The sequence below is a fragment of the Mercenaria mercenaria genome, chromosome 16 (assembly GCF_021730395.1).
Source record: "Mercenaria mercenaria strain notata chromosome 16, MADL_Memer_1, whole genome shotgun sequence".
Lineage (NCBI taxonomy): Eukaryota > Metazoa > Mollusca > Bivalvia > Venerida > Veneridae > Mercenaria > Mercenaria mercenaria.
The window spans coordinates 53,379,165-53,397,627 of NC_069376.1; the positions used below are offsets into that span (position 1 = coordinate 53,379,165).

General features: G+C 33.9%; 2 protein-coding genes across 3 annotated transcripts in view; one reads left to right on the plus strand and one right to left on the minus strand.

The window, feature by feature from the left end:
• LOC123540543 (repetitive organellar protein-like) overlaps positions 1-18,463 on the plus strand; it is a 326,476-nt gene that overhangs the window by 22,087 nt on the left and 285,926 nt on the right. The gene's annotated exons all lie outside the window — the stretch shown is intronic.
• LOC123540556 (uncharacterized) lies at positions 7,316-10,269 on the minus strand. Its single transcript, XM_045325658.2, has 2 exons — positions 9,655-10,269; positions 7,316-8,194 (listed from the first exon to the last, which is right to left on the minus strand). Exons 1-2 carry the CDS (start codon positions 9,787-9,789, stop codon positions 7,511-7,513), a joined length of 819 nt encoding a protein of 272 aa, XP_045181593.2. The 5' UTR covers positions 9,790-10,269; the 3' UTR covers positions 7,316-7,510.

Here is an 18,463-nt window from a genome sequence, read left to right on the forward strand (position 1 = left end):
CAGCAAGAGTACGCAGCAGGCCTTTTTCTTCTGTAAGGGTTGACATTCTGATTTGTTTAACTAACAATCAAATCGAACCATGTTGGAATGGTTGTTTTTTTAACTGGGTTACATCACATGCTTTTTTAATTTTAATGCTCAGCCTGATGATTGTTATTTTCTTACATAAATAGCATATAAGGGATAAAAAGGTACCTAAGTCATCCAAGTCTTTGAAATACATTATTGAATTTTGAGAAAGTAAGGATTTTGACCTTGTACTTTGGTTATTCCACAATCAAAACCTTAGTGCATGCTTATCAGAAAATATTATTTTCACAGACTGTTGACCAATGAAAGTCTGTTATTACAGGATTTTATTATAAAATACATAATAAACTTGTATCATTGCTTATTTCTTTGATTTCTATCCGAATGTATTGACTAGTTCTTTATTTAAAATCTAGGCCCTAAATTGACTGCATGCGGCAGGCATAAACTGTAAATAATGTACTGATTCAGCACTTTGGTACATATATCCATTTTGCTCAGCTCTCCAGTTCATCTAAAAAAAAATTATGTTGAAAACAAGACAAATTTTATGTTATAAATGTTAAAGAGCTACATAGGAAAACTTCAGAAATAAAATTACAGAAAAATAGACCAGGTGTTGACTTGAATTTATAAGGTGAGCACGCTACATGTGTTTGAACTTTTTTTATTCACAGTTGTATACTGTCATTTTTCAAGACAATTCAAAACATTTCATATTTGATAAATACAAAAATACCTCAATATAAAATTGATTTTTTTAAAAAATACATAAATATGCGAAATTTAGTAGTGATAAGACAATATCACAGTGTATAGACTCTCTGTACGCCCAAACAGAAGTCGCCAATAACTAGGTGTTCACTTTCGTTTTTCAAATTTTTGGAAGCTATCGGTAGTGAGTATTTTTATGTTTTTCTTTGGCTATTTGAAATAAATATTCTTGTTGTATATTTTTTTCAATGTATGATAAATGTCTCTGCAACAAACTGCCGTTAAATAGACATTAACACATGAAATTAAAACGTATTTTCACTCAAAACCCAGCAGGTCAAAGCAAAAGACGATGCATTCAGGCTAAAAATGCCCATTATTTAGGAACTGCGAGTGAAATACGTGTCAGAACCGCTTCTGAATGTTAAATTATAAATCCATGCAAATGAGTTTATACCTACAAATATGAATTTACAATCATGAATAGTTTAAATATTGTTTAATTCAACATGCATCTGAATTATGCACTGACCGCCTAATAGCAAAACTTTATATAAAACTGTTCCACTATTCGCCAAAACACTGTACGCCTATTCGATAAAGAAATGACTACGTGTTTGGGCTTGTAGGCTCTATACACTGTACTTATTGAATTTATAAATATAAGTTTTGTATTGTATTTTACTTGCGACAGTGAAACAGTATTTATTGGTCTGTTTCACCAACGATGTCCTTGTCTTGGACAAGAAATAGAATCTGTGTACGTGTTTCCGTTAACCTACGAGAAAAATATTATTTATTCCGCTCAGCTTGACAGGACACTTTTTGTTGTTTTTTTCTTTGTATTTTCAGCTTGACTATTCGGGGGATAGCGGTGCTATTCTACTCACCCCGGTTTCGGTTAAAGTTAAGTTTTTCGGCAACCTTTTTTTCTGTCACATCTTTTTTTTTTTTTTTTTTTTTTTTACTTTTGCTTATACCTTACTGTAACTTCACATAAACATTGTGCAAACAAAGCCTTTTTATGCAGGGACTGCCCATTATACCCAAGGTGAAGGTCACTCAGGGTGTTGTACTTAAAATTATTTTTTGAGTTTAAGCTCCGCCAACAGACAAACGCGCTGTCTACATGAAAACTTTGTACAATCAAAGTGTCCAAAATGAGTCCGCTCATCTATCTTCAAAGACAGTGGTTAGTTTAATACGCCTAGAACAACTGATGTTAACATTAGGAGCCAGGTCATTTTCAGTTTGATTTGTAGTGATTACTGCAATATTTATTAATGCAAAAGAAAAATAACTAGATATTAGCTTCAATCTGCTTGATTTTGACTGATATCAGCGGTGATTTGGAGCCGGATATTAAAATAAACAGAAATTACCAATATACGCGCCGACGGCATGCAGCTGTTTCTTCTGTGAATTATGATAAAGTTCCTGAGGTAAAGTCCGAACAAGTCTCCGAGATGCCGGAAATGGATCAAACACTGAGTTGTGCCACGTAACGATTATATGAATGATACGTTAGTGATTTATGTGAAAAGAATCTAGTCATTATTACAAAAAATAATTTCAAACACTATGCAGGTTAGAGTTTATTAGTACGCATTTACCAAATTGAATTAGTCGCGCGATTGTGCCGCGCTAGACTAAATTAATTTGATAATTACTTACTAATAAACACTAATCTTTACGAAAAGTGGATTCGAAACTGCAGTAATAACATTAACTGGTTCATGACTGTTATGAAAATGAAAGAAATTGTAACTATTACCTTTTAACTGTTGGTTATCCATAAAACAAAGTCAGATTATTGAAATATATGAATGAAAAGAAGTTTTGAATAGGCGTACAGTTTTTTGAATAAGCGTTCAGTCCGGATTTTAGAAATTGCGATTAGTAGGCCAGTAATGTATCGACTAGTGGGACAGTGTAATCGGCATATATGTCTCAGAAAAACACATTTTCCTAAAAACGCATTCGTTACCATTAAGCCATGCTAGTATTTATCGATGCGTAAAATATTTACCTACGAAGTAGCAAAGGTTTCAATTCTTTGCAAAAGCTCAAGATACATATATTTCAAAGAATTGATAGTTTCATTACAAAATCCAACAAATACCCACACGTGATTTGACTTGAAATGAAGTATATTAAGAGTTTTAATAGGAGTGTTTGGTATCTACGTAAACAGTAGCTCTTAAACAATGCGAAGATTAAAACTACACTTACTTCATGCAATATTAACGAAATAAACAATAAAAACCAAGCCATCCGCGACAACAAAAATTTGTGTTTTGATTTCTGAACGCCTAGTTTTTGGCGACTTCCGGTTGAGCATACAGAGAGTCTATACACTGTGAATATAATCAGTGATTTATAAGACAATATAATTCATACTGTATAACAAGAAATGAAAACAACAAAACTAAGATGAAAACAATATATTAATTCATACATCAGTTCCTGGTGTTGCTCTAGAATCTTATGAATAAAAATGCTGGATACATTTGTACATGCAGTCATTCCTGCACTTTATCTAGAATTGTTAATGTCAGATAAGTTCCTGCACTAAATTTATTTTACATTAGTATCGTTGCTAAGCCAAGAATTTAATTTTGTACACACAAGTTCTTGCACTAATAATAGCCAAGAATTTTATTGGTACAGTGTAACTTCCGAAAACCGGACCTTCTGAAAACCGGAAACCTTTGAAAATCGCACGAAACTCAAGGTCCTGTTTTTTTTCTGTTTTATTTCTATATACTTTCAATTTCTGAAAACCGGACGATTTTTGAAGCACCGTTTATATTTTAACACTAAAATTAACTTCCGAAAACTGAACAGCAAAATATTTGCTGGAATAAAAGTGTCACCTGATAATCTGAAAACGCTGTCAACATGTTCTTTGTTTACTATTAGCGGCGCGCATTTATTTTGACACGCTATATAATCACAATGATCATTTGATGCAAAAGTAAGAAAGTAATTAGCGACTAAATTCATTTGTATTCAATTTATGAAAACGTAATGAATTAAATATCTTATGTGTTAAAAGCTTTCTTAATGCTTGAGCGAAGAAAGATAGATGTTTTAAACGATATAGTTACATTGACTATGCATTATCAACATAAATTAAAATTTAATGTTGACGAACTCGGGACTCCAAAGAGAGTATAATGTAAGTGGAAAATGTTTGCGTTAATGCTGTTATTAAAGTTATGTTGTTTCTTTTTATATTTGTTATTTATGTATTTATTATCCTTAATGTTTGTAATTGATTAATTAATTTATTTATTTATTAATTTCTTTATGTGTAATTGTAAAATTAAAAAAGGATAATAATCTCCTTTATCCTATGTGAAAGAAAATATAATTCTTGTGCACCACGTCCACTTTGCCTACAAACTTTCAAACTTCTGAATTCCGGAATCTTCCAAAAACCGAACTTTTAGGCTGGTCCGGAGGTCGTTCGGTTTTCGGAAGTTAAAGTGTATTAAGTTTTTGTTGATGTCTTTATCTGTTTCTACTGAATTGCCCTGATGAATTAAATGGATACAATTTGTTCTCCTTGCAAATTTTCAGAATTAGTCCAAGCTGTTAAGATCCAGGTATGAACTGCTAAAGGTTGGTGATGCATGTGTCTGTCATTCCGCGGTTGGAGATCATGCACATAAAGGCAGTGGAGTATGTCTGCCTGAAAGTCTGCACTGGCCAGCCTATGTTGTAATGTTGTCCCGGTGTAAACATGGAAGAGCATTTTCAATGTTAAGCACTTCCCTTCCCTCATCCTCAGGTCTGTACCCCTTAAGGCAGTATAAAACCTTATGTAGGGGTTTGTGAATGGGTGAGACAGCAGCATTGAATGCACCACTGAAGTTTTCCATTAGTGCAAAGGTGCAGAGGTGCCTTGGGTTTGGCATACGCTCCCCAAACATATACAAAAAGAAATGGTTCTGGAATCCTGGACTTGATGCCCTTGTTATAGAGCTGGACTGGCTCTCCATATTGTTCAGCACAATTGTTATGAAATATTTAATTATATAATCCACAATCTCTGTGTCTGTCAGAATGATTAATTCTTCTTTTATAGAAATAGTGTATTATAGACAATACTTTTTAGCTAAAAGTATCCTTATATACCTTGAGTGCTGCCCAAGTATTATAGTTACAAGTCATAAATGGCTAGAGATAATTGACTACTTCTTTAGTACAACTTCAGTAATATGAGGCAAGTTTATGACTTTGTTCCGAGGTGATTTATATTTGGTTCACTTCAGGGCATATTGTCTCATCTTGATAGAATGTTTATGTTGGTACATTAAGCCGATCCAGTATTGTCTCTTTGACTCAGATACTAAATTGAGTGTTTGGTGTAGTCTTTTTAACAGTCCACTATGTTCATGTTCAAGTCTGGAAGTTGGTGTTGTTTAGTAGCATTTGACGGTAGATTCTGTTGATGCCATCTTGTATTGGTTCACAGGTGGGTTACCAGAGCCTTTTTCAACTCATCTAACCAAATATGAATGCATTCATCCCTCTTTTGGTTCAGGTCTACATTATACAAAAATATAACCAACCTAGCTATTAATGAAATAACCAACCCAATCAGTACTAATTTGTTTTTATCTGTCTAATTAACTATACATGTAATACTTTTATTAAGTGCCTAATCAGTAGATTAGGTAAATATACTTCAGTTGTTAAACAAAAGATAAAAGGTAAGGGTAGATTTCTCGGAAGCACAGAGCACCGCAAAAACAGACACAGTCTGAGATTCACTTAAAATGTGTTTTAAGAAGGTATTAGTCCCTTTTACCAAAGAAAATCTCCAAGAAATTTATTACAGCAGTATATTAGCGGATATGATTTTACCTAATAGATGTTATAGCAATCATGTTTTTCTTTGTAAGGTGTGATTGGGGATGGATTCCTGACCCCATCACATCCATGGACAATAAATGGGTTACCTCGATAGCCGAAATTTAAAAAAAAACAAAAAAACTCAACATTGCAATGTTTCTATTAGATAATTTTTCAGAACTTCTTTCTTTTCTCTGAATTTTGATGGCATTTTTATTGTAGTTAAGTTAGGGAAATTCAGAACATTAAGGTGTAATGGTTGCATTATGATTACTATTGTGTGGTCCAAAGAGCTATAAAAATAAATAGATTGGCAACTTGAAAGGCATGTAGAGCAAATCTCGCCAACATCCCGTGACTACTGAATGAGATCTCGTTTACCGGAAGTGACGCGTTCTCCACGCCCCATTTTGTATGCGAAAGCAATTATTCATTGGTAAATTAATTATCACCGTATGACCACGCTTCTTTTGATGGTGAGAAACGTGTACTTTGTGTCTTAAGACTATTTCACATTAAACTAATGTTGTTTTAGAAGCTAACATGTATTTTAACTGTAGTTTTAAAGGTACAAATTGTAACTCCATGCTTGCCGATATTTGTTTTTACTAAGATAACGCCGATTCAGGCTCTGACGCGAGATTACAGCCAGTTGCCATTCTGTGTATTTTATACTTCTTTGTGTGGTCTAAGGAATCAGGGTTTACAAATCATTTTTTGACAGCGCAGTTTGATATAATAAAAATAGGTGAATTTATGTTACAAGTCCAATGGTACCTGGCCCTATTGAAGTGAAAAAAAGTTAACCACTTACTTTTAATATTTCCCATAGTCCCACTCATTTCAATTCCTTCAACATTGCCATAAGTCCATTTAAATTTATTCGTATTCCAGTGTTAGAAGAATGAAAACTGATACTCTCTTAAGTGAATTGCTAGCATATATACCCCTCAAAAGGAAATGTATAATTGACATTTCCTCTTCAAGTGCTTATCAGCTGAGTAATCTCTTAATTACTAATTTACTTTGAAAAGACATTAATTTAGATGACTATCTCAATAAGCAGATCTATCAAAAGGCATAATATATTTCCAGCCTTCATAACAAAACAATTAAACTGTCCTTGAGGAAAACAAAAGTAAGGTTTTACTGTGCTTGCTTTAGTTTGACATCATAATTATATTGTTCCTTTCTTTGAACTAAATAAAGAAAATTAAGGAATGAAAGTGTGATAAAATCAAACCTAAATTTATTTTTGTTGATTCAGAATTCCCTGTTCCATGCTTTACATCATTAACGAGTTTTTAAGTTTGTTGTTTTTTCATGATGCTGAAATTTATTATGATATTCAGAAAGCATTTGGAATGCTGATTCACTACTTAATCATGAAAGTGCTCGTGTCAGTTATGGTAAAAAGAATGTAGTTACATGAAAAAACATTCTAATGATAAATGGCTGATCTTATAAATCATATGTCTATTAGCTTGTAATGAGGGGCCCGGCCAGATAGTATATTAAGCCAGAAATTCTGCTCCCAAAACAGAGTGGTATGATGCACGAGAGATGCTGTATGTCAAAATTATTATATGACCCATTTCTCACCCAGGCTATTTTGCTCTCAGGGAAACAAGGATTTTTTGAGGCCAACATACAAATTCAAGTCAAAAATAAAATTGTTGTGAATTTTCAAAGATAAATAAAGCTAATGTGATGAACATATTTTTATTTGTTGAAAATAAGTCTAGAAAGAAAACTCAACAACAACAAATTAGCTTTTATCACAAATCTTTAAAGGAAACTCTAGGCTACACCATGCAATTACCAATTGTAAGCTTCACATTTGGGAAGTCTGTTACCAAACAGTTTGTAGGATTCTGATTGCACAGAGGCTGTGTGTATGCTATTAAGCATAAGGGTTAGATATGTTACTGCAAAGCTGCTCTCTTAGAGTTTCTACCTCATATCTCAACATTTCAGTCTCTTTCTTATACTTCTCCATGTCCTGCTTATGTCTTTTGGAATCTCTAGACATTTTGCTATAGTCTTTCAGTTTCTCTTTCTGTCTTGATATAACGTTTTTCAGTTTTTCATTTTCACCTTTTAACTTAACAATTTCCCTGACCTGCTTTTTTAAGTCTTTAACTTCTTTGCTAAGGTCGTCTATATTCTCATTGAATTCTTTCTTTTTTTCTTGTTTTAGTTTATCTTCTATAAGTTTGTTTATAGGGGTTTTGTGTTTTCCAATTGTTGTTATATCAAGGGCTTTATGGCACTTGAGTTCCAGGCTATTTAGTAAGTCACCAATTTTTTCAATGATGACACCTGGATGTGCTTTTTCATCACACATGTCGTAACCTGAACCTCCTGGATATACCAATGGAACTAGCTGTGTTTCTATGACACTGATCAGTCTCTTGTTGATGCTTGCTTGTCCACTTTGAAGTTTCTTTAGTTCATCAGCAAGCCTCTGAGCGAGCCAGGGGTAATCCTTTTCCAGCTTGTCTTTGAACACAGTAAAGGCATTTGGTCCACGGTGAGGCAGATACCTCAAAAGCATGGCCACTTGTGTCTCTCTTGAAGATATTTTCTGAAAAATGTTGGAATTCTATAAATGACTTTATTTATTTTTGTAAAAGCTGAAAATGTCCTTTCCTAAGGTGAAAAAAAAAATCCGATTTGCACCAGCAGTATGTTCTCTCTAGGCAAAAAATTGACAATTCTTAAACAGGAACAAGTATACTGTACGACTATTTGAGAAATATTCGAAATGGAATAATATAGAAAATGTATTTTGTTTGTATCAATATTTTCACAGATTTTACTTGACCTTACACTGATTCAAATAATCATAATAAGAAAATAATAAAAGATTTTGAGGGCTCAGCATGTAAGTGTATATGAATAAAGAACAAGAGACAGTAGTTTTGCGCTGAGCCCACAATATGTTAACTTTACTAACTTAACAGTGGATCCCTATATATGTTTTTTTTTCTGAGTCATACTGGTTTTAGTTTGTTTTGAGTTTAGCACGTTTTTTCAACAAGTAACTGCCAACTTCATTACATAAATCAGAGGTGGAGGACAAATGCTTTCAGACGCAATGTCTTTTATCAAGTTGTCATGGAGAACAAACACCTCGCCCGGGATCAAACTAGTGACACTGATCTGTAGATCTGCGTTCTCCCTATTGAGCTTGTTTATCTATAATACTTTTAAGACTTTTTTACCTTGTTCAGCTTTATGATACTTTGACCATACTTGTGTTGATCTGTATGTTAGTTTTACCATATACTTAAGTTACTACAAATAAGTGTTTAACCACACTACATTGTTTTCTTTGTTGCCTTTACTGTTCTCATATAGAGTATTATATACTTTACATACACTTGCATGTTTTCACTACATGTTAGATCACAGCATATTAATTTTACTTTAGCTGTAGTTTTTCACTGTATGTTAGTTTTGCCAGGCTTAAATTGTTTGACTTTATGTTATTTTTACCATACTGATATTGCTTCTTTACCATACTTAATTGTTTCATTATATGTTAATTTTACTATTATCACCATTGTTTCACTTTATGATAGATTTACTTTACTTACATAGTTTCACTATAAGTTAGTATTACTAGACCAGTATTGTTTTACTGTATGTTCATTACAGTTTCACAATATGTTAGTTTTACCATTAACATGGCTGTTTAAGATAGGATAGATGAGATAAGTTTTATTTTAAGTCGGCAAAACATGTGACAAAACAACATAAGCTCTGAATGAGCTTTTTAACTGACTATTGTCTTGATACTTCTTTATTCTACTATGTTGTTTTCCCAGATACTTTAATTGGGTATCACCATATGTTAGTTTTACTTTACTGACATTGTTTCACTGTTTGTAAGTTTTACCATACTGTTCATATCATTTCACCACATTTATTTTGCTGCATGTTAGTTTAACTAAACTTGAAGTGTATCCCTATTTCTTATTTTACATTCTTTCACTATATGTTAGCAGTCTATCACTATATTGATTGTTTTAGATTACTTACACTGATTCTATCCATCTGCTCCTCAGTTAGGATATTTTCAGCATACAAGGAATGTAGGAATGATGGTGATGGATCTAAATCACGTAGAAAACCATCAAAACATCTATCCAATGCTCTACGCTCCTTCTGATCCATACCTAATAATGTCAGTCTTGATGTAACTTCCTTGTATCAGTATTCAGTGATCATAAAATAATTATATTCAAATGTTTTGCTGTTCAATTTTGAAGTGATATCTTTTTGTCAGCACTGTTTTTCTTTTAATTTTTTTTAACCATATTTTCCTGTCCTGAGAATACATGTTATGATAAGTGTTCACATTATGTTAACGAAAGTACTATTTCATACTGCATATTACATATCCAAATGATCTGTTAATTTGTAGTATCACAGTTCACTTCCTAATCATGTCATTATGTACAGACTTCCAACAGTTGAAACAATGAACATGCCTAATTACTGTACACTAATAAAATGCACTAGAGTTTTAAAAATGTTAATTTCTATGAAGTAATCTTCTCATTATTTCACAGGATATGTCTTCCTTTTAATTAACATGCATAAAAATAGTGATTTATTTGGGTTGTTGTCACCCTCATAAGGTTACAACAACTTTTTTTGTATATCATTTTATGTCTTTACCTTCTGTGCGAAATAAAGTACCATTGTCTTTGTGCAGTCAAAGACAATGCATGACTCAATTTTGAACCATTGTCTTATTTGATCAAGTTTCATTTCTTTTGAAAACTTTCTGAATTTAAACATTCATGTCAGAGACATTTGTGCCAAGTCATTATTTATAGGTTTAAACAGGTTAGTATTTTTTAAACTTGCCTAACTACTTCAGCTTTTCAGTGGGGAGCTGTTGTTATTGTCCTCTTTCCATCCTCTGTCTGTTGCCATTCAGCATTTTAGGTGGAGCTTTTGTGATTGTCCCCTTTCCAGCCTATATCTGTTTGTTTTCCTTCAACATTAAAGGGGGTGGCTGTTGTGATTGTCCTCTTTCCATCCTCTATCTGTTGTCCATCAGTATTTATTAAGCGGAGCTTTTGTAATTGTCCCCTTTACACCCTGAGGCTGTCTGTTGTCCTAAGACAACTATTGTGATTGCCCTCAGTCCATCTTTTTTCAAGTATTACAAGAGGAGCTTTTGTGATGACTTTCAGTTCATCTCGTCTGTCTGTTTTCGTAACAGCAAGTAAGTATGTTGCTTTTGTGATCACTCTGTATCTGCTCTAACTGTCTGTTATGCTTCAACATTAAAGATGGAATTTACTGTGGTCACTCTATGTCCATTCTATTTTGTTCTTCAGCATTAAATTGGGATTACTCTTTATTTTCATCTGTCCATCCTCTGTCTGTTGGCCTTTATATCATTCTTTGTCCATCCTCTGTCTTTTGTCCATGTGATTAGTAACATTATATGGGAAGCTATAGTGATCTCTCTCTCTCCATCCTCTGTCTGTTTGTTTTCCTTAAAATATTTTGTGATTATTTATTGGAGACTTCATTTCATGAGCAGTCCAAATTAAACTTCAAAATATATCATTATGGCCATTTATTTTATGTTTTTCGGTGGTTTATCGAAATATAACGGTGAATTATATCCTGATAAACTCACTGGCCACTCAGTGAAAATTATCAAATCTGATACCCGGATTAATGTCAAAAAGTTTACCGAGCGTACTGAAAGCCGGAAACAATATGACGATGACGTCGTTAAAATGACGTCATCTTTGCGATGCTTCCTGATAAAATTTCCCGCAAATTTCGACATTTTATTGAAATAAACACAACAACAGTAGAGTTTTAGACATAAAATAAACAGAAAAATTGTTGGTATCGATGTAATATCACGGTAATTTCACTCGTGAACACCAAAAGTTGTTATTTTCACTCGTGGCTGCGCCACTCGTGAAAATATCACTTCTGGTGCCCACTCGGTGAAATTATAACGTGATATTACACCGAAACCAACAATTATCCTCTATATCATCTGGCAGTATTTGGATTAAGTGTGAAAATAGGTAAGATTGCTCCAATAATACCGGAGTTAGGCTCTTGAACGAGTCAGAATGAGGAACATTAGCTTGTTACTTCCCTTGAATTGTTGTATGATAAAGCACAAGGATAACCAAATATTACATTGGTCCCACTCAGCTGGATGCCTCTGACTTTTCCATTATAACCTTTATCCAAGATGTTGCGGTTGGTCAAAATAAATATGCTTTTTATGAGTAGGTTTCTAAACAAAATGATTAATCCAACCTAAATTTAACAGAGGGCCGCTAAGAGAAAACCTGTCCTTAATCATTTTCCGATCCAGTGAAATTTAGTATAGATATTGCTTTTGAAAATTACAAAGAAGTCAACGATAAAAACTGAGGAAGGACCAATCTACATCTTGGACGTAATCAGCGGAAGTAACTGACTAATGTTCCCCATTGCTCTTCTTATCATTGAGTTCATTCAGTGTTCCTGTTATAGAGTTCTGCATAATCTGGTGCTAGGGGGAGCAAGGATTGTTGCTCATTGCATTACCTCTCATAAACAAACTCCATCAAAACAGGCCAGATGTTGTGTTGGAGAAATAATAACAAAGCATGTACAGTTATAGGGCTTACAGGATGCTTTTAATCTGTAAGATGGTTGTTTGGAAGTAAAGAACACATCCAAGAAAAACAACAGTAGACATGGTTTAAATGTGTTTTCCAAGAGAGATTATGAAATATGCAGTCACCCTTACAGAAGCAAGCCTCTGTGGCGTACATGCTGCGTATTTGCTGTGTATATGCCGCGAACACAGTAGTACGCCAGAGGAGTACATTTTACATACACCGCATGCCGTGTACATGCCGTGTACTATTTCGACGAGTACACAGCATGTACGCAGGAGGTCACTAGTACACTTCAAGTACGCAGCACAGACTCTGAAAATTTAAGGAGTACACTGCATGTATGCAGGAGGGACTTGTACAAGAAAATAGGACACTGCATGTACACCGCAGATACTTTGAAATTTGTGCTGTACACTTCATATACGCGGGAAAGACTTGTACAATTTCTTTTGGCATTTATACTTAGTTTTTTTTTTACAAGTTAAAGTCTGAAGTAAACTTCATATACCTGGGAGGGACTTGTTCATTTTCTTTTGGTGTTTATACTTTGAATTTTTTTAGGTAAAAGTCTGAAGAACACTTCATGCAGGAAGAATTTGTACATTTTTTTTTTTTTTTGGAAGCAAGAACTTGATTTCCGAGTAACTTTTATCTTAATAGCATAGAATAGTTCAGATTATCGGTATTCTGAACAATGAAAATTTGCCAAACTATTTGCAATGTTCGTTTGTGAAGCTTACATCTTAGTGATTTCTGAGCTGCACCTTGCATGCAGTGTAAAAATATATTCTTTTTCATTTTGAATTAATCCTGGAGCTTTCTAACTTGGATAATTGAAAAGCCTTATTTGAACTTTGTTGCATTACATGAAATAATTACCAAGATAATGCCTCAACAACGCGTGAAAGAGAAGAATTAATAGATCTCACTGTTATTTGAATACTCTTAAGCAAAACACCATTCTATCATGTTTTATAAAGGCTTTAATGCTCATTATGTTAACTCATTAAGGCCTCACCAAATTAAAAAGTTGTTCATCGGATTTGCCGCTCATAAATTTTCAGAATGTTTTTGGCTAATTGCGCTCGCCCCATTGGAAAAAATCAATCCAAAATTTTTTGGTGCGCTACTTTTTACGGACGTAAAAGTGTATAAATGCTTATACAATTCCAGTCCTAGATTGTTCTCCTAGATTGTTCTCAGATCAAAATAAATACATATTACGTACACATCGTTTATAATAAATCATAACACTTATATTTAGTTGCATTAAAGTTGTTTCCCCTTGATGCAGTTACGCCATTTTCTTCAAATGTTTACCAAATTACATGCTACAAAATTGATTTATTTCATTGAAAAGTGGATGAAGAAAAGCATACTAATTTATTTGATAACATCAGTCTACATTATTTTGGTAAGGGTAAATACTTATTGATGCATGTCACTTATCTTCTTTTTTTTCTGTCCAAATGATCAGCATTTGCATATGAAAGTTGGTGGGGTAAGGAATTTACATTATCACAGCAGTTTCGCCACAAGAGTACACGGCATGTATGCAGAAGGAGTACACAGCATGTACGCCGCAGGACTCGGGCCAGGAGTACACAGCATGTACGCCACAGGAGTACACAGCATGTACGCCGCAGGAGTACACAGCATGTACGCCGCAGGGGTAGTACACCGCAGGCTCATTTGCATGTGAAAAGTGTATGTGCCGCGTACATGCTGCGTACTATTTCCCGCATACTAAATTCCTCCAGCGTACATCCTGTGTACTATGTAGTCCACAGCATGTACGCAGCAAGTAGTACGCGGCAGAGCTCATTTGCATGTCAAAAGTGTACTACAAACGTACTACCGGTGTATGTGCGGTGTATATCCTGCGTACTATTTAAAGCCCTTGATTTCAGTACACATCATGTACGCATCATATATGCTGTATGTACACAGCAAGAGTACGCAGCAGGCCTTTTTCTTCTGTAAGGGCAGTCTTTTTAAAATTTGATATCCGTATTCTGGTTACTCAACTTAGATAAGAGTTATTTAAACATAAATTTAATTTTGATATAAGAAATTATTAAATTGTAAGAACTCTTGTATTATATTTGTCTAAGATTTGCAATGACAATTTCCAAATTCTGAAATTAGTCAAATTTCATAAGAAATGCAAGTTTGTAAAATTACAATTACCTCCCTGTGCCTATCTTGGTTTGATGTAAATGAATATATGGAAAGTACATGCTGTTTAAAACCATTTCATTTTGTTGAAATTATATCTATCAGTTGTTTGCATAACTTTAATTAATATTGGACTGAAAAGAGGTATAACAAATACAAAAACAAGGAAGGGGAGAACAACACGTCGAACAACGGGGTGGTTGATATACTATTTATTAATTGATCGACCGGTTTCAGTCTACTAAGACCTTCATCAGGATAAAATACATTAGAAAATTATTGACTGAAGTACGTAAAATGCTGTGTCCGTTTATGACGTTTTTTACTATTTATAGCTTGAATGTTACTATTTATAACAAAAAGTCTGGCAAGCTGCCAACTTTGGACTTATGACAATTACAAACATTATTACAGTCAGAAGTTCCATAAACTCTTCAACACTGATTACAAGTTTGTTATATTCATTGAATAGTCCATACTCATCTTGACAAATGATTGTGTCGCTTGGAACGTTTCTGGTTGGTGTAGATGGTGGTGAAATCGGATTTGGGATGGTAAATAAACATTCATTGATGTTGAGTGAGTGTTTAGTTTTTGGCGTTTTCCTGGTAGTTTAGAAATCCAAATCTTGATACCTGGTACTGTTTTAAATTTTGGTGTTATTTTCATATTCCACGTTAAAGATTGGCTTGTTTTGGTATTATCACCTGTAGGTTGTTTTGTTGTTGTAGTTGTCCTGGTAGTGGTAGGTTCTGGTGGCATGTCGTTTTAGAGATTGTTTATTTGCGAAGATTTTATTGCACCATGAACATTGAAATTTTATTGTTGTGTCCTCGTGTTTCTTTTTATGTCTATATAAGCTTGAGGAAGTTGTGAACTGGTTTCCACAGATGTCGCATAGTTGGTTGAAACATCTTCCAACCCTCTTGTTTGATTTTTTTGCGTTCTGCATTATTTGATAATATTGAGGCTTGAAGTTCCTCGGTAGTAGCTAGTCTAGATATTGAGTTCAACAGGGGTTTTTGTCTTTAATTTTGATATCCATACTTCTTCTGTATGTAGGTGAATGTTAGTGTCTCTCGTTGTTTGTATTAACGTAACGTTAATATCATTGACGTTGTGGTCTGCACGTGTGAAATGGCGCAAAACGGGCTTAACATTGTTTTTGGCGCGTATATCTGCCATATGTCCGTAAAATCTATCTCTGAAAGAATTCCCGGATTGTCCAATACTGGATCTTGCATTTTTGCAATTGATAAGATATATCATACTAACGCTTCTACAGGTTTATTTACCTACGACTTTGAATTTTTTACGGGTTGCTGAACTGATAAACTCGGAATCGCTTGTCATAAAAGGACATGATATACAGTGTTGTAAGCAAGGGTAGCTTCCTTTGATTTCTTTTGATATAAATAGATCGGATCAGACTAGCATATTTTTTATGTTGATAGTGCGTCTAGGTACTGCTAATAGCTTGGTATTCTTGATAAATTTAGTATGTTCATTATCATGTAAAATAGTCTCGAAACTGCGGAGGATATTGCTAATAGGCGGGTTCTGGGGGTTATATGTAAAAATGAATGGTACTGTTTTATTAGTATTTCCTGTGTTCTTCTGTTTCTTGAGAAGTCCTAGTCTGTCCAATTTTGATGCATTCTCAATAGCTTTCCTAATGAGGCCTTTTGGATAGCCTCTAGCAAATAGATCATTTTGTAAACGTGTTGTACATTCTTTATATAATTTATCAGTGCTGCAAATACGACGGATTCGCACTGCTTGGCTATACGGTATACTGTTTTTATGGTGGTCGGGGTGATAAGAAGTGTAATGTAAGTATAAATGCGCATTGCTTGGTTTTGTGTAAAACGTTGTGTTGATATCTCTTGTAGATTCCTTGTAAATTGTAACATCCAGAAAAGTAGCTATTTCTTCATCGATGTCGATCGTGAATTTTATCAAATTATGAAAACTGTTCAAGGCCGTATTGAAGGAATCTAATTCCTCTTGTGAGTGTGGCCAGACCATAAAAATGTCATCAATATCCCACCACAATAGGAGTGGTTTAACTTTTTGTGTCGCAATAAATTTAGTCTCTAAGAAGGCCATAAAAAGTATAGCCTAGCTTGGAGCACATTTAGTGCCCATCGTTGTACCAGAGATTTGTTCAAAGTACATACCGTTGAATTTAAAACATGTCTTTTTTAGGATGAATAACATTAGTCTAAGAATAATCCATGTTTTAGGTTCTTTTGAGGGATGTTTATCTAATGTATGTTTTAGTGCTCGTATGCCATCTTGATGAGGTATTGAGGTGTAAAGAGCCGTAACGTCAATTGTAACCAATAAAGAATTAGATGGGATTCTACCTAATTTCTTTAATTTGAGTAAAAAGTCATTGGTGTCTTTAATGTATGACGGGACATTCTGTGCCAAAGGTTTAATATAATAATCAACAAACTCGGATAATTTTTCAGTTGGACTATCACATGCAGAAACAATAGGTCTGCCCGGATTATTTTTCTTGTGAATTTTAGGAAGCATATAAAAAACTGGTGTGCGGCATTTTATAGGCTGTAGAAATTGTATGTGCTTGATAGGGAGGAGATTGTATTTTTTGAGATAGTTTAAAAATGAATTTATTTCGTTGCTGAATTTCCCAGTGTAATCCTTCTTTATTTCCCGATAAAACGTAGTGTTTTTAAGTTGCCGATATCCCTCTTGTATGTAATCTGCTTTGTTGAGAATGACGACCGCTCCGCCTTTATCTGCAGGTTTAATGATGCTGTTCTCATTATTCTTTAAATTAAATAAAGCTTGTCTTTCTTCATTGGTTATGTTGGATTGAAGTCTCTTCTTATTCTTCCATTTAAGTAATTTGGTATTAGTAATTGTCAGGGTTCGCACAGGCCTCGAAAAGTCCTTGAATTCTATGGTAGTCCTTGAAAACTCCTTGAAAATGACAAAAACCCTAAAAAACCTGGAAAAGTACTTGAATTTTGAAAAAAACTGCTTGAATTTGACTTTTCACTCCTTGAAAACATTATTTCCATAACTTTGCTTTGCAAAAACAATTTATAATTTATCGGAGAAAATGAAAATAAATTCTTGAAAATGCCGAATCGGGTTACTCTTTGATTTCCCCGTATGCTATGATAGTGGTCTACGGCCACATTTTATCGATGTTTACACAGAATGCTATTTCTACTGTATCTCGTTTGTATGTTTCCGGTTCCTTTTTAAAAAACACGGTGAATAATAACTCGCAATTTTTTGCTATTTGCGAGTGTTTTGAGGGAATTAAAATGAGTAAGAAAAATAAACATGTCTACTCAAGTAAGTGGGAGACAAAGGACGAATATAAACAGTGGCTGAAGCCCTATGTAGCAGACAGAACGAAGTGTATGTGTACGTTGTGTGACAAAATTTTGACGTATCGTTAGTGGGAGTGCGCTAAAAAGTCACAAGAAAAGCGTTAAACATCAGCAAAATAGTGAATTATGTCAATCTGACAATCGGATTACATCATTTTCAAAGGTGTGACAAGTAATGGTTGTTTTATTTTTGCATTACATGATGAATACAATAAAAGTTGTTCAGATTAGTTCATGGTTTTAAAAAAAATAGTGCTTGAAAAATTGCAAAAAGTCCTTGAAAAGTACTTGAATTTTGTCTCTGATATTCTGTATGAACCATGGTTGTAATAAATGCATCTAAATTCGAAAAGAGATATAGTAAACTGCAAGGAAATTTTTAAAAATCATCAAAAATAATAAAGCATACACCTATAACAGAGGTCTAACTCTATTTAACAGAATATAGAACTGGGCCTGAAAGTGAGTTTAATGCCCCCAAAGCAGGCTTTGAGACAAGCCTGATTGGACGGTAGCAGTAAAATTGATACAAAATACATTAAATGAAAACATTAAAAATTATCCAGACATGTATAGTTTGAATGGTGCCATATGTAGTTGGAATGAAAATGTGGAAAAGCAGACCAAATAGCAATAACA

Excerpts from the sequence above, each read along its gene's own strand:
- LOC123540556 (XM_045325658.2), bottom strand. The coding sequence starts at position 9,789 with ATGGATCAGAAGGAGCGTAGAGCATTGGATAGATGTTTTGATGGTTTT. Across the intron at positions 8,195-9,654 it reads AGCAGATGGATAGAATCAGT|AAAATATCTTCAAGAGAGAC; the intron begins GTAAGTAATCTA and ends AACATTTTTCAG.